The 27,355-nt window shown below is 42.2% G+C and overlaps 1 protein-coding gene across 2 annotated transcripts in view; it reads left to right on the forward strand.

Moving 5' to 3' along the window:
• LOC122793043 (sentrin-specific protease 2-like) overlaps window positions 1-27,355 on the forward strand; it is a 1,342,091-nt gene that overhangs the window by 44,398 nt on the left and 1,270,338 nt on the right. For both annotated transcript variants that reach the window (XM_044060712.1, XM_044060713.1), the window contains exon 2: window positions 15,465-15,514. In XM_044060712.1, coding sequence (XP_043916647.1) covers window positions 15,465-15,514 — 50 coding nt within the window. The remainder of the gene's footprint in view (window positions 1-15,464; window positions 15,515-27,355) is intronic.

Consider the following 27,355-nt stretch of genomic DNA (forward strand, 5'->3'; position numbering starts at 1 on the left):
AAGCACCATGGACAACCTATCCCCCAGGGGATCAGATCCCATTCCACCAGGGCTGCATCTACTTCTACAGCCTTTTGCAGAGGTGTTCCTACCAGGATATTCTTGAAGCTGCTACCTTGAGTTCAGTTCATACTTTTACCAAGCACGATCATTTACCAATTTTCTCTAAATCCAGGGCTGGCTTTGCCACAGCTGTTTTGCAGGGCCTTCTAGTCAGTCCTAATGCTGTATAATTCCATCCTCCCAACCATAGCTTTGGGAATTTACCCAAATGTAAAGACTGTAACAATGAAACACTAAGAACATAGTACAGTTGTGTACACTTACCATAAATGTAGATGTTAGAGTGTATTCACTGTTGGAGTCCTGGTTACCCTCCCTCCAGCCCCCTGTTTTTCTCTTACTATGCCTCTCCTTTCTTTTACTATACTTGAAAGCCTTTTTGGTGTATTTGCTTTTGTTTGGAGGTATATTTTTGTGTGTTAAATTATTTATATATATTTTGCTCCCCGTTTGGGGGGCACCTGACATCTGGGGCAAGAAAAACTGATGTAATGGCGTCGGCTGTATGTTTTATACCCCTGATGACCTGACGTCATGGAAGAAGGGACAGCAACTGACGCAGGACCCAAGACTTTGTTAATCAGGCCGACTGAGGGCAACCTGCCAGCAGATTACCCAAATGTAATGACTGCAACAGTGAATACACTCTAGCATCTACATTTATGGTAAGTGTACACAACTGTACTTTCTCCTGAAGTGCCCCTTGCTTTCTTTAATTTAATTTCATATTCATTACACTTACTATGTTATCGAGCCAGCAGGCTCACACTAGTGTAATGCTTGTACAACTGTAGTGTGAGCCTGCTGGCTCGATAACATAGTTCGTGTATCTGTATTGTTTTTTTTTTTTTTTTTCAAAATGTTTTTATTCATTTATAACACAATAAGGTAACAGTATAGTAATAAAAATTACAGTATCCATAACAACTAAGAAAGCAATATACATGGAACACTTAATATTTCTCTTACAGATTAGACAGTTTTGTCCAAGCAATTAAATGATGAGTTGTGCTAGTCCTTGCTTTTATAGTAGCAATCTCATTCTTACAACTGTATTTCACAACATGAATAAACTCAACTTCAAAGACGGGGGGTAGATTGGGATTTCCAGTTTAGTAACAATTTTCCTTGCTATTAGAGAGGATAGACCATAGTAAAAATGTTTGGTTTTTTTTAGGAATGACTTCAGGAACAAGAACATTGAAAAGGATAAGGGAGTCAGAAATTATGCCGTTGTCATTCCATTGAGCTTTACAAAGATATTTGTCTAACCAAAATTGTTTTGCGGTTAACAACCATATTTATCCAGGCAGCATCCAGGTGTCCACATCTCCAGTATTTCATTTCATCTTCCTTGTGCATTATTGCTAGTCTACGTGGGATGAAAAAACATCTATGTAAACATTTCCATGTGTATGCACGCCAGAACAGAGGTGGATTCCTTCACTGACTGTAAACAAAGTTTTCTGAGAATACTTGTCTGTTAACTTCACTCGAATAATTCCAAAAAGAAACATCTGTTTTGCTAAAATCATTTCTGAGAATTTTATAAATAACAGATGTGTGAAGTGTTCTTTGGTGAGCTATTCGTAATTGTTGAGATAAAATTCAAGATTTTAAGTTACTCTTATTGTATGCCTCTAATGAGGGTACGAGCTTAGTATGTATAAAATCCTTACATGTTTGGATGTCCAGCCAGTTGCAATTTTGTAAACCTATATCTGCTGATCAAATAGTCTGCAGAACTTATTTTATTAGCTGAGAGAAATTGATGCCAGTATAATAGGTCGCCATTCTTAAATTCTAACATTTTCTGAGTATCAAACATTCATTTGTGTAAACAATAGGAAACATTAGTAAATTCTTAATTGATTAGAAAAATAAGCTTTTTAAACAGCAATATTTGTTTTATAACCTATGTGAGAACAAGTTTTGAACTTTCACTTTGAATGTATATTTTTAAAATCTATATAAAGATGTTTGCATGTATTTGAGTATATGGTTCAAGCAATTTCCTGTTACTATTAAGTAAGGTTTCATGTATTGATTTCCAATATGATGTACAAGAAGTATTTCAAAGCAACATTATGTTATTAAATGTGTAGTTTAAATAAAAATCAATATTTGGAAACCTATACCTCCTTCATCCCAGCTTGTGGTGTGCCAAAGAAGAGAAATTCTTGTTTTTTGGGGATAACAAAGGAAGTTGAGCAATAAATTATTAATTTTCTGCTTAATTTTGACAGGTGGAGGGATTACTAGAGCTTGGCCAATGAATAAGATTTTAGGTAACCGTATCATTTTGATTAAAGTTAGTCTGTCTTCAGATGTGAAGAAGAGTCTATTCCAACTGTCAGACTAGTAATTGAGTTTATAAGTTGTTGGTGATTTTTTTATAATTTAGATTCAATACTGATACCTATATATTTAATATGTGTGTCCTCCCAGTTTGTCTCTCTTTGATCTAAGTTTCATAGTAACATTTTTCTTCACTAGAAGTGCCTGAGTTTTATTGTGGTTGAATTTTACACCAGAGATGTTTCCAAAGAAGTTTAGATTATGTAATAGGTGATCTGTTGAATTTTCAATATCATTAGACGTTATTAGTAGGTCATCAGCAAATAGCTGTGTCTTGGGGATAATGTGTCTGACACTTTATATCCTTTAATGCTGTCATCATTTCTAACATAATTTGCAAGAGGCTCAATAGTCAGGGCAAAGAGTAATGGGGAAGAGGGGCTGCTCCTGTTTAGTATATCTTAATATTTTGAATGGTCTAGATAAGATCCCGTCTTTACGCAGGCCATGGACTTTTCATATAGTTTTTAAATAATCCCATAAAGTTTGAGGAAAAGTTGTATTTTTGCAAAGCCTTAAACCGATATGGCCAACTTAGGGAGTCAAAAGCTTTATATATATCAAGGCTTAAAATAGAAAGCTCTCTCTTTTTTTTTTTTTTTTTTCTTGCTTGCTAAGTCTATTAAGGGCAGTAATCTAATTGCATTGTCCTGTAACTTTCTGTTTTTAATAAACCTGGTTTGTCTTCATGAATTAATTTTGAAATAATATTATTTAATCTGTCTGCTAAGATGGACATGAATATCTTGTAATCAATCTTAAGTGAAGAAATTGGCCTGTATGATGTGCAAAGGTTGGGCTGTTTATTTGGTTTTAGGATGGGAGAGATGATAGAATATTTCCATGAGGTAGGATGTTTGCTGTAGTTTTAACTTCTTGGAATGTATTGAGTAAGATTTCCAAGATGTTATCAGGTAAGAGTTTGTAAAATTCTGGAATTAGACCATCCAGCCCTGGTGCCTTTTGTCTTCAGATTTTTTTATTTGTTCCTTTAATTCTTGTTCGTCTATGTTAATAATACTGTATTTGGATAGTTTCTTTTGAATATTAAATTGTCTATATTTTTGTTAACCCTTGTAGATGAGTTAATATTCTTGTAATGGTTTTTAAAACATAATGATAGTCTGATTATTTCTAGTAAATATTATTTAATTTCTAGTAAATATTATATGTTAAGTTGTCAATCTCGCCTTCATTCTTGCTTGATGGGTTCGGAGCCGATCCCTCGGCTCCGACTCGGCACTTGCTTTAGCTCGAGAACTCCTTTTACCAGCTCGAGGCAGCCCCATATCCCATGATGCAAGGCAGGAAGTACCCAGATCTCGTTTGCCGCTTCGCTTGGGAGGTCTTCTCTTTACCAGCTCCTGGTAAGTAATTCACTTTTGTGACATTTAAGCCCCTTTTTACTTAAAAACTTTTTATTTTTGATAGTTTAACTTTAAACTTAACTTTTCTGACAGAAATCCCTGTCTCTTTTAAATTTTTTTAGTCAGTTAATTTCCCTTTCCCATCCCCCCCCCTGTTAGGGTGTGTGTGTTGGTTTATTTTACTAAATACCCTCTTGGGATTAATTTAATTTAATTGGACTGGTGTGTGTGTGTTTTTTGGGCACCATGTCTAAAGAGAGGGTTTCAGGTTTTAAGAAGTGTGACTCGTGCTGTCAGAAGATGTCTCTGACAGACGGTCACACTTCTTGCCTGTACTGTTTAGGCCCTCTTCACCTGCAGGACTCCTGTGCTATTTGTCACTCCTTCAGCCAGAGAGTCCTGCAGGAGAGAAGGAATAAGTTGATTCTGAGGGGTCTTCTTAAGCCGGAGGGCTCTCCGGCTAAGTCGGCCCCACAAAAATCAACAAAATCTGCCAAGACCCAGGCTTCTGTTTCTAAGCCTGTGGCCTCGGCTCCGACTCGTATAGAGTCGAGATCGGCTCCGGCTGGAGCCGATTCTGGATCTACTAAGCCTTCGGCGCCGATGGCTATCGGTGCTGAACCTGCTTTGACCACTGTGGGGTCGGTTCCGACCGGCTCCGACACCCGTGGCACGGCATCGGTGTCGGCTCCGATCGGCTCCGACACCCATGTGGCACAGGCATCGGTGTCGGCTCCGATCGGCTCCGACACCGTTACTCTGGTGGCTGTATCGGCTCCGGCTGGGGCCGATACATCGGCGTTCTGCGGCTCCGAGAAATCGGTGCCGACAGGATCAATAATATCGGCTCCGATGACCCATTCCAGGAAGAGGTCGAGGTCTCCTTCCTTGGAGCCGATACTTTCGGCTCCGGCCTCCCCTCTTCTATCGGAGCGGAGCCATCGGAGCCGATCTTCAAGGTCATCCAGGTTGTCAGACCATGACCTAGAGAGAGTGGTCAGTAGATTGCTCAAGTCACAGGTACTGGCCCAAATGCTACACAGTCCGTCTCAGCAGACGACTGTTGGTCCACACCCCGTTACAGTTCCTCCTTCAACTCTACCCCAGAGTTTGGAGTTGGAGTCTTCGGGCAGGGTTACTGCTACGGCTGGAGGACGGATACCCCCTTCTGTTCCTTCAGCCCCTACTCTTATCTCCTCTTCCTTAGAGGGATTCAGTGGTCGGGCTTCCATGGTCTCCGAGGGGGTGAGTGGCATCGGACCCTTGTCCGAACCCGCTCTTCCCCTTGGAGCCTCGGCCTTGGTGAGCTCGGCTCCGACATCTGCCTCGGAGACTTCCCTTTCGGTGGCCCCTGGGTTCCTAGCTCTTGAGCGGGTCTCTCGGACCTGCCTGGGAGGGAGCATTCGAGGTGATGAAGAGTGTACTGGCCACTGGTATCAGTCAGCAGTCTCTTCCGTAGCTCCTCCCTCTATTGTACCTGTTGACATCTCTGCCACTTCTCTTGCTACAGGACCCAGAGATCCTCCGCCTCAGGTTTCCCCATTGGGAATTTCCCCTCTTCCGAGGATTCTCCTGATGTTTCGGGAGATCCTCCTAGGAAGAGGACTTGTAAGAGGAAGCATGTAGACTCCCTGAGTCTGTCACTCGGATACTGACTTTGATGAGTCAGAGGGATCCCCTAGATCCCCTCTGAGGATGTCTCCTTCTCAGACATCCTAGAACTTCTGAAACACAGCCGAAACTGGCCCTCCAATAATCCCTCTGAGGATGAGTCAGTATACCTAGAAGCGTTTGGATCTCGGCCCTCCACCTCCTGGGTGCCTCCGCCTTCGACCCCCTTATGCAGGTTATAGCACGAAAGGCGTGGACAGCTCCTGACTCTGTAGAGCCAGTCCCTAGGAGGCCTTCTAAATTTATAACTGCCCCTAGTGACAAACAATTCCTTACAAAGGGTGTTCCCGCTGATGCCATGGTGGTGGCTGCGGCCACCAAAAGGAACTTGCAGATCCTTCCGTGCCCGTCCATCCTCCTAATAAGGACTCTAGGACCATGGATAGGTACGGCAAGCGGATGTTTTCCTCAGCGACCTTTGCTATGCGTTCGCTGAATTATCTTTGTCACTTCACCAGACTCCAGAGAGATATCCTGAAGGAGCTGGGAGAAGTAGTTCAGGATCCTACAGCTGCAGGGGCCCAAGAAAAGATTGCTTCGCAGCTAGGAACCCTCAATTCCATTGCTAACTCCTCCATGCGGCTAATATCTTATGCTGCTGATGGGCGAGTAGAGCCGCAGGCACAGGTGTGGCTCTTAGGCGCCAAGCCTGGATGCGGCTATGTGATTTTGCGGATCCCTTTAAGGCGTCCTTCACAAATTCTCCCTTTGATGGGTCAGCTTTGTTTGGCCCTCAGGTGAAGGAAACCTTGACCAGGTGTGAGCAGGACGGCAAGACTCTTTCTGCTGTTGGAGTCCGTTTTCCACCCCTTCTAGGCCTTATCCCAAAGGACAGAAGGGTGGGAAGATGTGGTTCCGTAAATCCCAAGGAGTCACGCCGGATACACGTGGTCAGTTTACCCCTAGAGGCAGAGGGGTAACAACAACAGACGCCGCTCTAGAGGCAGAGGGGTCCAAGAACCAGGGCAACAGGGAGTCTCTTCCTGAAAAGCCTTTTCAGCATCCCTGAGGTGTTGCCCGGCTGTCCCTCCTTGGAGGCAGTCGGGAAGATTATCACTGTACCCAGAAGCCTGGCATTCCCTCACTCAAGACAGATGGGTACAGTCGATCATATCCAAGGGTTACATAATTCCTTTCGAGGAAAGTCCCTTCCCCTCAAGTTCCCTTCCAGATGTACCACCGGTCTAAGGGACATTGCAGAGTTAGAGATCGCAAAACTACTGCAAAAAGAGCCATTCAGCCAGTCACAATAGACCATTCAGAGCCGGAATCTACTCAAGGTTCTTTTGGTCCCCAAAAAGACGGGAGACTGGAGACCAATATTGGATCTCAGCAGACTCAACAAGTCTGTCAGGAAGACAAGATTCGAATGGTCACTCTTCAGTCAATTCTGCCCTTCTTACAGAAGGACAACTGGATGTGCTCAATAGATCTTCAGGATGCGTACTATCACATCAAAATTCACAGTCGCTCCAGGAGATTTCTCCGCTTTCGGCTGGGGTCCAGTCATTTCCAGTTCAGAGCCCTGCCCTTTGGTCTCACTACAGCCCCCAGAGTGTTCACCAAATGCATGGCAGTGGTCACGGCTCACCTGAGACGTCAAGGATTCCAGGTGTTTCCGTATCTCGACGACTGGCTCCTGTCAGCCACCACCAGGCATCAGCTTATACAAGCCAGGGATTACACAATAGACCTTTGTTCTCATTTGGGCATCTCAGTCAACTACGAAAAGTCATCCTTATCGCCCTGCCAGTCTATTACCTTCATAGGCGCAAACTTAAACACTGTTCGGATGTCAGCTACCCTTACAGAACAAAGAGTTTCAGACATTCAGACTCATGTCAGGATCATTCTGGCCAGCACAAAGGTACACGCCAGAATGGTTCTAAAGGTATTAGGTCTTATGGCTGCGGCCATCACTCTTCTTCCCTGGCTCGATTCTACATGCGCCTCCTTCAGTGGATGCTGTTCACACAGTGGTCATACCAGCAACTCCCAATGCGTCACCAGATTCTGGTGACACAAACATGCAAAGAACATCTTGCTTGGTGGATCATATCGTCTCAGGTTCACCAAGGCAGGTGCTTTGTACCTCCGTCCCCGATAGCCACTGTCACCACGGATGCCTCCCTGATCGGGTGGGGGGGTCATTATCAGGGCAGGATGGTTCATGGGGCGTGGCAACCGTTCGAGTACCATCTGCACATAAATGTCCTGGAGATGAGAGCAGTGCTTTTAACGTTGCAAGCCCTCAACGACTTTCTTCCCGTAGGGACAATTGCAGTCCACACAGACAACATGTCTGTAGTTTGGTATATCAACAAACAGGGCGGAACCAAGTCCTACCCCTTGTGTCGAGAAGCGCTCAGACTATGGCAATGGGCGATCTCCTCTCATCGGTTTCTGGTAGCAACGCATATCCCTGGGAAAACCAACATTATAGCGGACAGATTGAGCAGAGCTATTCTCATGCCTCACGAGTGGTCTCTCAAGCAATCCATAGCGGAAGAGATTTTTCTGGAATGGGGTCGTCCATGTTGCGATCTTTTGCTACTCCCCAAAACAGCAAATGTCCAGACTTCTTCAGCCTCTTCCCTCTATCAGGCCATCCCCCCAGAGACGCTCTGACCCAGGATTGGCCCCAGGGACTTCTTTATGCCTTCCCTCCATTTCCTCTGATCCCTCAGGTGATCCAGAAAGCTACCGTTTGAGAGCCAAATTGATTCTCATTGCCCTTACTGGCCTCGACAAGTTTGGTTCCCGTTCCTCCATCGTCACCTTTTGGTGCAGCCGTGGCATCTGGACCCAGTGCCAGATCTTCTGATTCACCAATCCGGTCAGCTGCACGGTCAATCCCTTCTCTCAACCTCACAGTATGGTTGCTCCACTTCCTTCCTTAGCCAGGCTTCCTTTGATCTCTAACCCAGTTAGAGACATCATAGTAACTTCACTAAAATCCTCTACCAGGAGGATTTACACAAGCAAATGGAAGCGTTTCTCTTATTGGGCTAAGGCCCAAAATATTGATCCTTTTACTGCCCTGTTCAGGCAGTTCTGGACTTCTTAGCAGAGACTTTCCATGCAGGCTCCTCTTCTTCCACAGTCAGAGTTCAGTTGGCTGCTATTTCTAATTTTCATGTTGGGATAGCAGAACATAATATTATATCCCATAGACTCTGCAGGGCCTTTTGAAAGGGATTTTCCTACTAAAGCCTCCAATCAGGAATCCTCCTCCTCAGTGGGATTTAAATTTAGTGCTGACATCCTTGATTCTTCCCCTTTGAGCCAGCTGTTTCTTGTTCCTGAAATATCTTTCTTGGAAAACTTTATTCCTAGTGGCTATTACATCTGCCAGGAGGGTGTCTGAACTTCATGCTCTTCGGTTCGACCCCCCTATTTGATTTTTCACAAAGACAGAGTATCTTTGAGAACTAATCCATCCTTTTTACCTAAGGTCGCTTCAAAAAACAATCTGAATCAATCTATTGATCTCCTGTATTTTTCCCAACTATTCAGATAGAGCTGAACAAAAGCTACATTATCTTGATGTCCACCGTCAGCTTAGATATTATTTGGACAGAACAAAAAAATTTAGAAAATCTGATCAACTTTTTGTTTCCTATGCGGATAATAAAAAGGCCTTCCTGTTTCTAAAGTGACTTTGTCCAGATGGTTTTCTTGGTCATCACTGAAATTTATACGATCAGGGGAAAACAGCTGTGCTCAAAACCTAAAGCACATTCAACTAGGAGTTTAGCTACTTCTACAGCTTTTCAAGCTAGACTGCCTTTAGACACTATTTGTGCAGCGGCCACTTGGGCCACTCCTCACACTTTTGTTTCCCATTACAAATTGGACTTGGCCTCCAGGGACAGAGCCAGTTTTGGCTCTACAGTCCTCAAGAGTTTGTTCCATTGAGCCACCCAGGATAGAGGTGCTAGGGGCGGTCCCATCAAGCAAGAATGAAGGCGAGATTGACAACTTAACATTAAGAAGTTATGTACCTACCATAACGTTCCATGTTAGTTGTCTTCTCTCGCCTTCTTTCTTGCGACCCTCCCTCCTTCCCCCTGGCCTGGACAGACCTTGTATAAGAAACTATAATGCTAAAGACCATTTAGACCTGGTCCTTTTTCCATTTGTAAGTTTCTTCTTCCTTTGGGAAGTATTGTTTATGCTTGGTGTTATTGCCCTTTTGTCAACAAACGAGATCTGGGTACTTCCTGCCTTGCATCATGGGATATGGGGCTGCCTCGAGCTGGTAAAAGGAGTTCTCGAGCTAAAGCAAGTGCCGAGTCGGAGCCGAGGGATCGGCTCCGAACCCATCAAGCAAGAAAGAAGGCGAGAGAAGACAACTAACATGGAACGTTATGGTAGGTACATAACTTCTTATTCTTTTATGTGACATTTTTCATTTAAATACTTGGATCTAATCGCAGTCCTGTGCATAATCTTGGGATTAATTGAGCAGGATTGCCATCTGATTTTTCCAGATTGCAGCATGATATCCTGATAGTCCTTGTTTAGTTTGCATATATCAGCTAATACAGATTTGTCATTTGATGTGAGTTTTAGTCTTAGTTCATAGGTTTCTTTTTGTATGTCTACCAGTTTTTTTATCCCACTCTTTCCTTTTATTTGTATACCAAGTTTAGACTTTAAAGTGTCCCATAGGATAATATCTGAAACCTCTCCATTATTATTGGCATCTAGGTAAAGATTTATTTCATCTAGAAACCATTCATTAAATCCTTGTACTGTTACTAGATAGGCAGGTAGTCTTTGGCAGAAGTTTAAGGGGTCAGTATTAAGTGTTACATTGAAGGTGATAGCATTGTCGGACATAGGGCATGATGTCAGCATTAAATTATCAGGTTTGGCCAGTAAAGAACTGGTTACAAAGACTTTTTGTCTATGTTGGTTTGTGTGCCAAATCTGTAAGAGTGGTGAGAATACTTCAGGGAGGATGATATTTTTATACCATCAATGTCAGTTGGGTTTCTGTCTTTTATGTAGTTCAAGTGCTTGGCAACAGGGGACATCTTGAAGGGCTTAGAGCTTGTGTGATCGGTGGAGGACAAGATGCAATTAAAATCACCTGCTAATAGTAACTGACCTTTAGACTTTAATGTTATGGTGTCTTAAGTGTTTCACAGTTTTATTCCCAATACCCAGTGTCCAGTAGGTGCTTGCAAAAGAGTACATCTTTTTATCTAGTTTTAGTACGACTAAAGCTAGCATACTGTCATTGCTTGAGTACGAGTCAACTATTTCTGGACTTATTGATTTTTCTGTGTAAAATTAGGGCACCTTCTTTTCTGGTAGTAGTTTGAACTTACCAAAATCTTATAATCCTTGAAGGTTCATTTGTTAAGGTCGTCTGTTACCAAGTGGGGTTCCTGAATGAATGCAAAACCTGCTTTATGGAGCATTAAATATTTGTTGACATTACTCCTTTTCATGGGGTTGTTCAGCCCATTGACATCAATAGATATACTGTTAAATATGATCATTTGATGGAGACTGCTATTATAAGTAAAACTGAAAAGTGCTTTCCTTGATTCATTATGGCAAATACATTATTTAAAACTGTTATGGACAATTTAAAAACTCTAAATTTGAAAATAGTAACCTTCTGCATGGGCAAACTATATCCAGGCTTACTATAGCGCTCATAGAACCCACAAACCCTCACATGACATCTAGTGGGAATTCCTAGAATACTGCATGTTTAATATCCAGCAGAAGGAAAACTGCATGTACATTTAAAACATGTTGTCTTTCGGCTTTTCCCGGGTAGGGGTCGCCACAGTGGAACTCCGGTCCGCTAATGATTGGCAGTAGATTTTGACGAACGCCGAGGTGCCAGCTCGACGTTCAACCTTCAACGAAGGCACGCCCATTTACGCATGTCTTTCAAACGCCCACCCAACCGCGGAGAGAAAATGCAGACTCCACACAGAAGGCACTCCCCACACTCCAGCATGTACATTAAAAACATACAAAAGGAAAATTTCAATTGAATATACTATGTATGCATGAACTAAGAACATGAAGCTGTATATAGTTTCTTACAATTTTTTTTATCTAAACAGACTAAGATAAATTGATTAATCCTAATAATTTGTTGTTATGAGTAAATACAGAACTGTAATGTCATTAAAGCAATCGGGGAAAAAAAGATGCATTTAAAACTGTATCTGTCAAAAACCTATTTGTAATTATTATTTAACTATAAATTTAATTCAGATTAAATCACTGTTTACAGTAAAACATATGCTTAAGACTTTTTAGCTAAAACAAATTGCTAAATGAATGAAAACACAGTTCAAACAAATCATTCTTGAATTTGACTGGCTGTTAGAGTTCAGTGAAGAGAAACCGGTTCAGAGGTCACACCTACTTCCTTCCGTGTATGACTCCACATTACTTAGAAGGGAGAAATTGTAATTTGTGTGTATACTGATCATGTCTAAATAACTAAATGCATCTGTAATTTTTCTATGTGGAGCTTTTCTACCCGGGCTTCTGCTGAAAAAGGGCCTTTTCGGCTCAGTCAGACACCCCCGGTTAACAAATGTAAAATAAATAAACTTGCATGAAATGTGAAGTTATGTATAATCGGTACTCATTATCGCAACCAGATTTCTGAAGTGCCATAATTTGTTAGGTTTGTGTGGAAACTGGTATCTTAACCTAAAAGGGAGCCTGTAAATAAGTACATAGTAGTCTGTCATAGTGGGTCATAGTGGGTATGAGGCAGGAAGAGTAATAACGGTGACACTTTGTATTCCTGGGTGGCATGCTTAATTTGTTCTGTGACCCGCACAGTGGCATGCTGCTGTACAAATCCCACATTCCTGATTACACTGTTAATGTAATCATCAAAAGCAAACATGCCTGACAGGCACTGTCTGTAAGGAATAGTGAGTGATGGGGCACTGATCCCTCAGGGAGTGCTGCCTTTCTCCCTAGCGGGACTCCTGTATGAGGGGTGTTAAACCTTATCCCGCTTCACACAGAGATAGTTATGTCCATGTGAACTTGTTGACTACCAAAAGGCAGTTACAGTACTAAGAAGAGGTCCTGTTAATGCTGACTGATTAAGGGAAATTTGTAAGAAATGTAACAATCGCAGATTACGGTGTGGCCATGGAAAGGACTTTGAAAAGGGTCGCTTGTCTTGCTGGGAATGTGCTGACTTTCATGGCTTGTAACGTTAAGGACAACCTGAGAAGCAGCAGTCATGTGTATACCCTGGGAAAGGATGCTACCAGGGAAGAGGAATTTTACTGTTATTCCTCTTCCTATGCGAAAAACAATCTGACACACTAGTACTTGACCGAAGGGTGTGTCAGCTGTTAACAGACATCGTTTGGCGAAAAAGTCACAAATTATGGCACTAGGAAATCTGGTTGAGATAATACAGAAGTACTGTGTGATCATTTCTCTCTGGGTTTCTTTTTTTCTTTAATAGGCCACTCATTTTTTGAAGCTCTTCTTTTTAAGTTCATTGAAGAATCCATGGGTTCAGGTTGACTTAAAATGTTTTTTTTTTTTTTTTTTTGGACAAATGTGGATGGTTCTTTAAAAATGTTCTTTCCTTCTGGCAGGGATACTCTTATTCTTGCTGGGAATATGAGTTGTGCTTTTTCTTCCTTTTTAATGATTTTATTAGAGGAACACATATTCTTTTGGACATTACAAGGAGTGAAAAGTCATTGTCATACTTGATGTTTTTTTCACCAATTTTTAATGGAGCAAGGGACCAGGCATATCTTAAAACAAGGTCTTTGTCTTGAGTGGAGATAAATCTTACAATAATAAATCTTGGGTGGCTGTTTTTACTGGCTATAAAAGTTGCAGTTAAAGACCTGTGTGCCCTTTCTATCCTGAAGGATAGTGCTTCAGGTAGGTTTAGTATTTTAGGAATTCAAGAAATCAGGAAATTAATCGTATTGTCCCCCTCCATCTGCTCCGGGATGCCATAGAGTCTTATGTTCCTCCTGGTTCTGTTCTCAATGTCATTTATCTTTTCAGTGAGTCTGGTGTTTTCTTGAAGAAGAAAGTCTACGGTTTTCTCTTAACCTGTAGTCTGTATCTGTTTCAGAATCTTTCAAAGCAGCAGTCTGGGCAGTTTGTTGTTTAAGGACTTTGTTTAATAATGTTGTTTGTTTGATGGTATCTTCTTTTATATTGTTCATTTTTAAATTTAATTTGTCTGTTTTGCCCACCAAGTCTTGAACTGTAGTAAGGATTGCCTGTATTTCTTTCTTCATTGGAGTTTCTTGCTGAGAAAATTTGGAGCTGCTCATCTTCCTTTGTGAATATGGTTTCAGTGTCCCTTCTATTTGAAAGTTTGACAGGAAAATATGCAAATTTTAGATTAAAAATTACACCAGCTTGTAGCTTATGAATTCCAGAATCTGATTTTAGTAGTTTCCCGTCTTTGTTGGTGAAATTAAATCATTTTTTTTTCCTGTCAGGATTTTTTTTCAAGACTGAAGAGCTCAATAATTCAAAATTGCCTTTAAATCAGTCCCATCCCTCTTCCCATTTTTTTTTCAACGGAGGGAATGGAACATTATAACCTTGACATGCACTTGACAGCTCAGATTTGTTCCTGGAAGTTCATGAATTCAAGAATATAGAAGTGGGTATTTGCCTGTCTTGCAGAGAGAGAGAGAGACAGAGAGAGGGGGCGGGATAAGAGGGGCTAATGGTTGACAATTTCAGGACTTTAAATGGACTGCCAGCCCCATCCACCTTTGAGCATTATGAGGGACAGCAGTCGTTGGAGAATGTTGCTGTCAGTGGCCTCCTCACTATGAGCATGGGTTCTTCTAGTACTTGTTCAAGAATGGCTTCCTTGTTATACTTGAGCTGTGATGGAGGAGGGGCAGCAGAATTGGGCTTTTGGGCTTTCTTTTGATACTTCATTGTTTTTCTTCACTTGTTTAGTCTTCTTGCTTCAGTCTACTTGGAAGTTTTCTTTGGTTTCCTAATCTTAGGTCCACTGAGGACGATCTCTGTCAGAACAGATTTTTTTTAATACATCAGTTGACCTTTTGAGGGAGTCCCCCCACGTTTGGATGATCCTTTATCCAAAGGTGACAAGAGTTTGAGTCCCGTATAAGATTATTATGTTTAATACTTTGTGTATCCTTGTGCAATTTAACTGTGAAATCTAAATAAATTCTGTTGATGTACACAAAATCATGTTGGTCAGTGATGGGAGTATATACATGGGCTTGGGAGTTGTCCTTTTGGTTAAAGTATAGTTAAGAGCATTCTCCTAGAGTGACGTTTGTCATAACATGCTGGTGGAAGCTGCTTATGTCGTCTCTCATAGGATGTTGTCCCCCAACCCCATAGAATATTGTTCCTGATAAATGACAGTGACCCTAATGTCTCTGTGAGCTAAGTGATGAGTTAAGAGGTGTAGCTTAGCACTTCAACATTAGTCACTGTACCACTAGGTTACCATGGTGTAGTACTTTGTGCATCCTATGGTGAATCCCAGTAATGTGTAAAAACTGGATAATGCATTCTAGGGTGAATCCCAATAGTGTATGAAAACTGCATAGTGCAAATGTGTTTCATTCAGGTAGGTACTGAGAACCTGCAAAAAAAAAGTAAAGGTAGGGCAGCAAAACTACTGGCATTCTGCTGTAATATGACATGCTGAAAAGCTAAGTCTTGTGCATTTCTGCTTGGTTAAGTTGTACAGTTATTTCTGTACCTTGCAAAAAATACATTCACAAAGTCTAATGTATGTATTTTCCATTGGTTTCAAATTATGAAGCTTTTCTTATTTCAATAAAATGTGTTTAGTAAGAATTGTATTGTACTAAGCTTTAACTAAAATGAGAGAGTCTGACTACTTGAAAGGGGAATTGTGGAGTGAAATTTTAAGGCCTTTATTTCAGAACTGTTTGGACAGTTTGTGATATTTTTTGCTGCTTTCGTATTTGAGGACTGACAAACTTTGTCTACTTTCTACAGTATCCGGTCTTCTGAAGAAAAGGAGTTGCAAGTAAAAAGGTGCAAATTAGGTAAGTCTGTATCAGGGGGAAAAAAAATTTCAGAAAAATTTTTGTGTGAGTGTTGTGCACTGACTTTTAGGACTGTTTCACTGGACAATGTCCACCACAGAACAGACCAAGGGAGTAGTCTCCAACTCAGTTTTTCTGCAGTACAATACAAGTCTGAAATTGTATATGATCTGTGACGTACAGTGGATTTATTTTAATATGCAGCTGAAAAATGGACGAAGATCTGTCCCATTGCCTTTCAGTATAATTAAATCACTCTATGAATAAATTGTGATGAAGTACATTTAAGTTGTTCAAGGAGCTGGTAGTAATCAGACTTGCAGTAGGTGTCTTTCTAATTGTTCTGTTTCTGTTGTGTCATGCCTTGCATGTCAGTGCACTACTTGTTTTCCATCTTCATTTCTTGTCGCAGCTTAAACTGTCACTTCACTGCCTATTTTCTTTGGAAGTAGCTTTGTCAGCAGTTTTACCTAACTGCTAAATTTACTTAGTTTTTTTTCCAAAAAAAAGAGGTAAAAACCTTAACCATTATACCAACCCCCTACCCCAGAAGTGTCTGTCAACTGGATTCAAACCCTGAATCAGCTGTCCTCTTTAAGCTCGCCTTACGTACACCTTGAGCCATAGAGAAAAAGCAACAGCTGTTTTGATCTTTGAAACTGATTATAGGAATATTACAAAGCAGTGTGTTTGGGGTCCTGAGGGTCAGCTGACTGGCTGTGACTTAGTCTCATAATGTGTCACTTATAGAATTTTAGTTTATAAAAGTGAAATCCAAGTTTTTGTTACTTTTTTAACATGAAATGTAATGTTTTAATAATTTACCTTTTTTGGTTCTTTGTTTCTGTTGCTTCTTTGTCTTTTTCTTTTTGTAAGTGCTCGCGTGATAAGATGTTCATTGTGTTTCACTGTTGCAGTCATTACTCTTGGGTTATCCTGCTGGCAGGCTACCCGCAGTTGGCCTGAATTCCAAAGTCTCGGTCCAGCGTCGGTTGCTGTCGCCTCTTCCCTGACGTCAGTGCGCCAGGGGTATAAAGGATGCAGCCGACGCCATTTTCTTCAGTCTTTCTTGCTGCGTGGTGCCCGAAGCAGAAGCAGTTCGCAAGTGCCGGTCAGCAGACTCCTCCTGAGATTTTCGTGTTTGAATTTCAGATCCAAAGTCTTCATTTAAGGCTAAGTACCCCATTGGGGAAACTTTTTTCTTGCTCCAGACCGATGTCAGAAAAAGTTAATAATTGTATTTCTTGTGGGAAGCAAATACCTCATAAGGACTTCTATTCTTATTGTATTCCTTGCCTAGGCCCTGATCACAACGTTGCTAATTGCAGGTTTTGTGCTAGATTTAACCAATGCACTATTAAGCGTCGGTACGATTTTGCATTTCATTACTTTGGCCTAAGATTTAATTACACGATGTCATCGGATAGTCATCCGACTACCGCAATTCAGAAGAAACGCAAGGAAAAGGACAGGCATCCGCGGTCCAAAACTGACGAGACTTCTTCTAAGCTGTTTGCCGGTTCTCAGTGAGGCGCTTTCACAGCCCCTGACGCCCGCTACCTCAGAGCCGCAGGCCGCTTCCGACTCCCACGTGGAGCACACTAGGCCGCTGGAAACTCAAGGTATTGGACACTTGGAAAATATTCCCTCAGATGGGTCTGGAGCCGCTGAGCAGGCATTTGCTTCTGAGGGTGTTTTCAGGCCTGCACAGTTGTATATAAAACCGACTACAGCTTCAAAGGCAAAGACTAAAGCACCACTAAAGACAAAGAAACAAGTGCAGCAAGCCCATGGACAGGCCTCCATGCCTAAAAAACAGATGCTCAAAATGGCCAAAGACCTAATTACTTTGATCAGGGGTTCCCATGCCCCTCCTGATAAGAGGCCTAGGCAAGAGACAGAATATGAATCTTCAGATCAGGTTTCCATTTCCTGTGACTCCTCTTCTGAGCAAGAATACTGTCTCCCTCCCTATGAGAATTCCGATGCTGAAGAATCTATCCCTTTAGCCTCCCCTCCTGAGGATTATTCTTTTGGGGAAACCCTGCATACCATGAGGGAGCACTTCCACTGGGAGAGCCAAGACTACTCAGAATCTAAGAAAAGGCTCAGAGATTTTTTTTACTACCTCAGCACAGGCCTCTTACTATCCCTCCTGTTTTAGACATTGTAGATGATGTATTTTCAGAGTCCGGCCTGTCTCCTGACTCTTTATCCCCTGCACCTGTTAAGCCAGACAGATACTACAGGGTTCCAGATTCACATAAATGTCTTTATAAAAACCCTGCTGCTGACCCAGAAACTATTTTTCAGGGTCCCAAAGGGGTCAAGGCTTCTACTGCAAAAATCCCTATCCCCTCTGATAGGGATTCAAGGGCACTGGACAGATGGGAAAAAGGTTTACACTTCTGCTACCTTGGCTGTGAGGGCTTTAAATTGTCAATTTCATATGCTTAAATATCAGCAATACTTAATGTCACTGCTTAAACAGAAAATGTTAACAAATTCTGAATGTGCAGAAAACAAGGAAATGCAGCATTTATTGCATGCAGCTGAACAAGTGGGAAAGCATACTTGCAATGTGGTTTTGATTCTTTGGAGGCCTCTTGCAGGGCCGCTGTACGGGTTCTGTCATTAGACGGCATGCTTGGTTAAAGGAACAGAATCTGCCTGATCATGTTAAAGCAAAATTATTAGATGCTCCATTACAGCATGATACTTTGTTTGGTGTTAAAGCAGAAGAGGTGTTAAGGAAAATGGAGGACAAAGCGAAATCTATGCAGACAGTTAAGGATTTCTTACAGGTGCAGCCACCCAGATTTAGCATGAACTGGCCTACAAAGAATTGGTCCTTTTCCGTGTCAGACAGGCCACAAAGAGGCAAATAGACACCCCAGAGGCAGATCCCAGCCCCAAGGCTCATACAAGCCTAATCAATGGGGTGCTTCTACCTCCAAAAGCGGAGAAGACAAATCACAGCCATACAGGAAACGGTCCCAATGACTTTCCTCTGCCAGCACCAAGCACTTATCTTTGGCACCCCCCTTAGGGGGAAAACTAGCACTTTTTTTCACAAAATTGGCACATGATCACCCAGGACAAATGGGTTTTGAATATAGTGTCTCAGGGCTACAAGTTCCACTTACACACCCTGCCAATGACAAAAGGTATGCCAGACCTGCCACACAGTCAATGGGCAGAGGTACAAAAGCAAGTTTCATCCCTCATGGACATGAGGGCCATTCAGCGAGTACCACAGCAAGAGCAGGGACAAGGATTTTACTCGAGACTTTTCTTTGCACCCAGAAAGGACAAAGCATGGAGACCAATACTGGACCTATCTATTCTAAACACTTTCCTGGATCAACCAAAATTCAAGATGTTGACCTTACAGCAGCTTCTGCCCATGCTGGCCAGCAAGGCTTGGCTCGTGACTTTAGAACTAAAAGAGGCATACCTGCATGTCCCAATCAGACAATCCTGCAGAAGATACCTCAGATTCAAAGCTGGCTCAAAGCATTACCAATTCTCTGCACTGCCCTTTGGCTTATCTACTGCGCCCAGGGTCTTCACAGAGTGTCTGACACCAGTAATTGCTTACTGCAGACAAAGAGGAATACAAATATATCCTTACTTGGACGACTGCCTCATACAAGCAGAGAACAAGGACATTCTACTACAGCATCTGACTTTTGTGATGACTTTTAACATGCCTAGGGTACACAGTCAACAAAAAGAAATCAAAACTAGTACCCTCTCAAGAGATAGTATTCCTGGGTGCAAGCTTAAATACAACTGCCCAGATGGCTTATCTCACTCCAGACAAACAAAGGCAACTAGCTACCTATTTCAAGGAAATGGCAACAAAGGCCCAGTTATCTGCAAGAAAAATTCTGCAGGCTTTGGGCTTCATGGCATCCTGCATCTTACCAATTCCATATGCAAGACTGCATATGAGGAAAATTCAGTGGTACCTAAAAAGTGTCTGGACATAACATTGCCACAGTCTGGAAATAATGTTTACTCTAATTCCCTGCCTAAACCTGGAATTTCGATGGTGGGCAAAGACTTGTCACCAAAACAAGGGACAACCTGTCTCACTATCCCCAGCCAGACAGAGCCTAATGACGGATGCCTCAGATTATGCCTGGGGGGGGGGCACACATGGCAGGAAGAGGCATTCGGGGCACCTGGTCCACAAACCAAAAGCATCTACATATCAATCAAAAAGAGATGCTAGCTGTTCAAAATGCCCTGACAGCCTTCATGGACCTACTTCATCCAGGACAACTACTGATAAAGACGGACAACACCACGGTCATGTGGTACATAAACAAACAGGGGGCAGTCCATTCTTATCCCCTGTGCAGACTAGCCATGGCTTTATGGGACACGGCATTGACTTACCAAGTTCATCTGCAGGTACAATTCCTGCCAGGAAAGGAAAATACTCTGGCAGACGAACTAAGCAGAAACCTCATGGATCCCCACGAGTGGCACCTGGATCCCCAAGTCTTCAGCATGATAACAATCAAATGGGGACGCCCGGACATAGATCTATTTGCCTCCCCTCAAAACAATCAACTGAAAAGATTCTGCATGAGGACTTATCACAGACTAGCTTGGATAGTGGACGCCTTATCTTTCAATTGGACAAACCAATCCGTATATGCCTTTCCTCCACTGCCTCTCCTCCCCAAGGTACTCCTGACCAGAAATGATTCTGATTGCCCCAGACTGGCCATGCCAGTACTGGTATCTGTTCTTAAGGAACTTGTCCCATTGCCCAGCCTGGACCTTACCTCAAATACCTCATCTACAGTCCCAGCAAAACAATCGGATTCTGCACAGCCAACTCAGGACCCTAAACCTGGCAGCATGGTGGATAATGTAGCCATACAAAACCACACCTCCATTTGCCTCCCCTCAAAACAATCAACTAAAAAGATTCTGCACAAGGACTTATCACAGACTAGCTTGGATAGTGGGCGCCTTATCTTTCAATTGGACAAACCAATCCGTATATGCCTTTTCTCCACTGCCTCTCCTCCCCAAGGTACTCCTGACCAGAAATGATTCTGATTGCCCCAGACTGGCCATGCCAGTACTGGTATCTGATCTTAAGGAACTTGTCCCATTGCCCAGCCTGGACCTTACCTCAAATACCTCCTCTACAGTCCCAGCAAAACAATCGGATTCTGCACAGCCAACTCAGGGCCCTAAACCTGGCAGCATGGCGGATAATGTAGCCATACAAAACCACACCTCTCAGTAAAGCTGTGATGGATGTCATTTTAGAAGCCAGAAGGCCTAGTACTAGAAAATCCTATGCTGGGAAATGGAAGACATTTTGCGCTTGGAACCAAGCTCAAGGAACTGATACAGCTGTCCCAAATATTCCTCAGATTTTGCAATATTTAACTGAGATACTGGACAAAGGCCTATCTTTTTCATCAATTAAAATCTATGCTTCTGCCATTTCGGCTCATTACAATACAGAGCCACCACTCTTTTCTCATTCTTTATTAAGGCAGTACCTCAGAGGAGCCAAAAACTTAAGGCCTCCAAGGAGAATGACAGTACCTGCATGGGACCTCAATTATGTCTTGGAAAAACTCACCTTACCTCCTTTTGAGCCAGCTGCTACTGCGGACATAAAGTTCTTATCTTGGAAAACAGCTCTGCTCCTAGCAATAACTTCTGCAAGACTAGTTTCAGAGCTACAGGCACTCATGGCTGTGGAACCCTTTATCATTTTCTATCCAGACAGGGTTTCTCTGAGAACAAACCCGACATTTATGCCTATGGTGGTATCCAGTGTAGCCCTTAACCAAACAATTAATTTGCCAACCTTTTATCCAAATCCACAAAACAAGGGGGAGAAAATTCTGCATTCTTTGGACGTACACAGACAGCTTAGATTCTGAAAACTTTAGTTTTGTCCAAGTAGAAAGACAGAGCAATTACTAGTGGCGTATACAACAGCATCACAAGGAAAGGCTGTTTCCAAGCAGACTATTTCAAAGTGGATAGGTCACTGCATTCGTTACTGCTACTCACAGCATGGCAAACCAGTGCCTAAAGGGCATTAGACCACATTCAACCAGAGCTGCAGCCACTTCTGCAGACTTTCTCAGGGGAGTACCAGCCAAAGACATTTTGGAGGCTGCTACTTGGAGTTCAGTGCATACCTTTACAAAACACTACAATCTGCCTCTTTACTCTAAATCCAGGGCAGGCGCTCCTAATGCTGTTTAGCTCCAGCCCCCCAACCATAGCTTTGGGACTCGACCCAAATGTAATGACTACAACAGTGAAACACGAAGAACATAGTACAGTTGTGTACACTTGCCATAAATATAGATGTTCGAGTATATTCACTGTTGCATTCCAGGTTACCCTCCAACCATCCCCCTTATTTTTGCTGGAACTTATCTTTGCTTCTCTAATGTATACAACCTAGGTGGTGTATTTGCTTATAGATGAAGGTAAAGCTTATTTTGGTGCATGTATGTTTTATTTAGATAATTTTAGCCTACCTTTTTGGGGGCACCTAACATTTGGGGCAAGAAAAACTAAATAAAATGGTGTCGGCTGCATCTTTTATACCCCTGACATCAGGGAAGAGGCGACAGCAACCGATGCAGGACCCAAGACTTTGGAATTCAGGCCGACTGAGGGCAACCTGCCAGCAGGATAACCCAAATGTAATGACAGCAACAGTGAATACACTCGAACATCTACATTTATGGTAAGTGTACACAATTGTACTTTTCTTTTCTGGAAAACTCTTTCCGGTGGCTATTATTTTTGCAAGATGAGTATCCAAACTCCAAACACCATCTTCCAAACCACATTATTTGATTTTTCACAAAGACAGTTACTTTATGCACAGCCCCTTCCTTTTTACAAAAGTTGTCTCTGAAGCCAACATCAATCAAGTGATTAATTTTCCAGTTTTCTTTCCCAAATTTGGAAGTAAAGGAGAATACACCCTTCTTCTAGACGTGCATATACAACTTCATTTTACCTTTACAGGAATTGTCTTCACTAATAGAATAGGTAAACCAGTTTCAAAATCTACACTGGCTAAATGAATAACAAATTGCATCTCTTATGTTTATACCTTGAGAGGCATAACTTTACCAAGACAACCAAAGGCGCATTCAACCAGGTCATTGTCTTTTTGGGTTAGAGCATCCATTGATATTTGTGGAGCTGCTACATGGTCTAATACCCATACTTTTATTGCTTATTACAAATCGGACATCATCTCTAGAAATAGAACTGCTTTTGGTTCCATGGTTCTCCAGAACATCCTTCCATGAAGGCCACCCAAGGTTACCATAGCTGGGGGCTCTCTCTTTTGTTCTTTAATGAATGAGACAATGACAATATCAGATAAAGAAGTTATGTACTCACCATAATGTTCCATCTGTATTGTCCATTTTCATTTTCAGTCATCCTCAACTTCCCTCCTGCCTTTTCCCTGTCCATGTCTTTGGGAGAGACCTAACGGAATTGTTGAAGGAACCATAGTTCCTGTTTGAGCTCCTGATCTTTTAGCTGTCACTTTTCTGTCATAGCTTTGTTTTTGTATTTTTTGATTGATAATACATATAATAATAGCAAACTCTATCTCTGGCATTGCAGTGGTCAGGGACATTATGGAGAAGCGTGGAGCTTGAGAGTCTGATCCTAGAATCTATAGAAAGTGGCAGATTCTGATCTGAGGGTTGGATCCAAACCCATTTGTTGAATGAAAATAGACAACACAAATGGTATATTATTGTGAGTACATAACTTTTTTTTTTCCTCGGGGGGGGGGGGTATATATTTCGGTATTCTATATATGGAAAATCAAAGTTTTGAGTATATAGTGGTGCTTTTTGCTTCCCCTTTACAACTCATCTTTCTAAGATGGCCATTGCTTCTACAGTACTGATTACAGTGAAGGGAGAGCATCCTGTGAGAAGAAGATGGTCTCCACCTGCTTATTTGGGCAGGTAGGGGAATTCCTTGGTCTGTTGTATTAAGGAGACATTTAAAGAAACTTTATGGGATAAGTCTGAAAGTAAGCTGTGAAGAGGCAGCCGAACTAAAAGTACATGTTCAGCAAGGAATAGTCTCTTTCTGCATAACTGCGATTACATGCGATAAATTTGAAATGCAAAGGTTGTGAGAAACATACATGCACCAAAAAGTTGTGTCTATGAACCTTCAAAAATTAGACTCATTATCTCATGTTGAGAGGAAGAACTGTTTTGGACCAATTAAGCTATTTATTTTATGAACCTTGGTATTTAACTTAAGGGGCATGATGCTATAAATGTTGGATGAAGGTATTGCAGTAGTTCAAAGTTGTGAGAGGGTAATAGGTTGTGAAATGAATGAATGATTTATTAGGGGACGTAATGGGCTTTCCTTGCTGCAGCTTATATTGCTGTGTGTTTGTTCATCCGGAGACTCTACAAAAATGACCGTAAAGTTTAGAACAATGAAACAACACAAACTGACCCGACCAGCATCTCCCAAACAAAAAACTTTATTAACTAGTAATACCATAAAATAAAACGCAAAGGAGTGCTTTCATCGTGGTAATACAAGACTTCTTCAGGGTTAACACCCCCATTACTCCAGCCATTAAATAAATCCCATTGTCCAATGAAATTACACATATTAACATCTCATAAGTAAATGAATAAATAAGCCAGCCATATAGTAAATAGTATTAAAACGTGTATACGGACACTGTGAATTCAGTAAGTATGAAACATAATTAAAATAAAATTTAAAAACTTTAAAATAGCTGATGCCATTAAAAATTAAACTAAAAAAGCCCTTTTCCTTAAAACCCTGGCCAGCAACAGAGACATTAATGTTTTTAAATTTTAATTATTTGAAGAAGTCTTGTATTATTACCAAGCAAAAAGTGCTCAGTCATGTTTTATTTTATGGTATTAATTAGTAGTTAATAAAGTTTTTGGTTCAGAGATGCCTGTTGGTTCCATTTGTGTTTCCTCATCCAGAGACTCTGTTCAGAAAGATGGAGAGTCTCCCCTACTTGGAAGTGTTCTACAGAAAATGTAAAATATTATGTTGCAAGTTTTTAAAGTTATTACAAGTTATTGAATGTTTTGATGTTCTTCGTGTTTCAGTGTTGCAGTTATCACCCGTGTGTTATCCCTGCTTTAGTAGCCCTAGGCCAGCCTGAATACCAGTGTCCATGTTTTTTTGCATCTGCTGCTATCACTTGTTGACTGACGTCCGGTTGTAGTGCTGTAAAGCAAGGCAGCCGATTACATCAGTCTTTCTTGCTGTGGAGCCTGTAGCAGAAGCAGTTTGCAAGTGTGCTGGTTGGTCACTACCAGAGCACGAATTACAGCTGAAAACGTATAAAGCTAAGTACCCCGTTGGAGATCCCTTTTTCTTGCACTAACCAATGTCGGAAAAGTTAATTGTCTTGCCTGTGGAAGGCATATCCCACACTTGTTTAGGCCCAGACCACGACATCCCCTGTTGCTAGTTCTGTGCCCTCTTTAACGCGAGAACCATTCGTCGTAGAGCTCTTATTATAGACTGATATTTTTGTCTCCGTCTTCTCATTCTGAAATGGTGCCTGTCAGCCAACAATCCATAGATATTCTGAAAAAATGTAGAGATAAAGGTAGAAACAGATCACACAAGGCTAAGCCTTTCGACAACGCTACCGCTAAGCAGGTAGTCAGTTCTCCGGAATTCATTGAGACGCTTTCACAGCCCCTGATGCCCGATACGATATCTATGCAGGCCTCTATTGAGACCCTTTCGGAGTCCGGTATGCTGCAGGAATCGTCTTTGTCTTCCGAGTTTTTGGTTGTCTCTGCCTCGGTTGGGAACGGAGCCGCAATGCAGGCACTGGCTTCCAAGGAGGCCTTTTGCACTACAGATTCTAGACAAAAACGGCATCTTCTCATCCAACTACCGTTTCTCTCAAACCAGTGGATACTCTTAGGCCAAGAAGCCAGGCCGCTCTTAGAAAATCTATCTCTAGCCACATTCTTACTCCTGCTCCACCACCCGAAGCCCAAATGCTTAAGATGGCGGAGGATCTTGTCTCCCTTATCAGGGGTAGCCAGGCCACAAAGATGCCCTTCACCTGAAGTATAATGACAGAGCAGGATTCTGAGGAATCTGATTTATTCAGATTTTGCAGAGGAACCACAACCTCTGACTGCTTATGAGGATTCAGATGGAGAGGAGTCCATTCCTTCTGCCTCCCCACCAGAAGACCTTTCCTTTGGGAAAACCCTTCACACCCTCAGGAACAGTCCACTGGGAATATCAGGACTTCCCTCGGTCTAAGAAATGACTAAGAGTTTCTAGACCTGCCCCAGCACAGACCCCTGGCCATCCCCCCATCTTAGAAGTGGTGGATGATGTTTTCCATGAATCCAGCTTAGCCCCTAACGCCCTCTGATCTGCTCCCAGTAAACCTGACTGGTATTGCAGAGTACCCGGATTCTGTCAAATACCTGTATAGAAATCCTACTGCAGACCCGGAGGCCTTTACGCTGGGACCTAAAGGAGCCAAGGCTAGTTTTGCGAGGAATCCAATTTCTTCTGATAAGGATTCCAGAGCTCTGGACAGATGGGGGAAAAAGTATACACCTCTGCAACCTTAGCTATCAGAGCACTCAACTGTTGGTTCCATATGTTAAAATATCAACAATATACTTTGAAACTATTAAAGCAAAAGATTTCTACCTTTCCTGACTGTGCTAATTCAAAAGAGTTACAGATTTACTGCACTCTACTTGTTAAGTGGCCAAACACTTATTGGATATGATGCCCTAGAAGCGTCAAGCAGAGCAGCAGTGTCAGGATCTGTCATTATGAGACATGCTTGGTTGAAGGAACAACCTCTCCCTGATCATGCCAAGTCTAAATTAATTGATGCACCCTTGGATAAGGACAGCTTGTTTGGTGTAAAAGCAGAAGAGGTGCTTAAAACGATAGACAAAGCAAGAGTTATACAAACAGTAAAAGATTTCTTTCAGGTACAACCTCCTAGGTTCAGCAGGAATTTTCCCTCTAAGCACTGGTCTTTTCCTGCACCTAGCAGACAGGGGCAAGGTGAGCCCTGCAGGGACAGACCACCTAGGCCCCTATCCCAGGGACAACAGAGAACCAGACAATGGACCACTTCTGCCCCAAAGACAGGGAGTTCTAAGTATGGCAAAAAACTCTCAAGGACCCCCCCCCCCGCCTTCCTTTCACTCACCAAAAGCTAGGAGGAAGGCTCTCCCTCTGCAAAGAAAATTTGCTTTCTGTAACAAAGGACCAATGGGTCTTGAAGATCATTTTTCAGGGACACATATTCTGTTTCAACAAACTCCCAATTCCAAGAGGATACCCAGACTTGCCTCCAAATCAGTGGGCAGAGGCATTGAAACAAGTCCAAACTTTCATATCCCAGGGGGCAGTAAAACCTGTTCCCGCAGATCAAACAGGCAAAAGCTTTTATTCCACACTATTCATTGTTCCCAGAAAAGAGGGCATTTGGTGCCCCATCCTGGATCTATCCATTCTGAACACCTCCCTGGTGGTCCCCAAATTCAAAATGCTAACTTTGCAGCAGCTGCTGCCTGTGCTGACAAAAAATGCTTGGTTAGTGACCCTAGACCTAAAAGATGCCTACCTCCACATCTGCATAAGAGAATCCTGCAGGAAATTCCTGCACTTCAGAGCAGGCTCACAACACTTTCAGTTCTCTGTGCTATCCATTTTGCAGACAGAAAAATATACAGATTTACCCTTATCTGGATGACTGCCTCATTCAGGCAGATTGCAAAGAAAAGC

The sequence above is a fragment of the Protopterus annectens genome, chromosome 2.part0 (assembly GCF_019279795.1).
Source record: "Protopterus annectens isolate FY-2018-M chromosome 2.part0, PAN1.0, whole genome shotgun sequence".
In the NCBI taxonomy this organism is placed as follows: Eukaryota; Metazoa; Chordata; order Ceratodontiformes; family Protopteridae; genus Protopterus; species Protopterus annectens.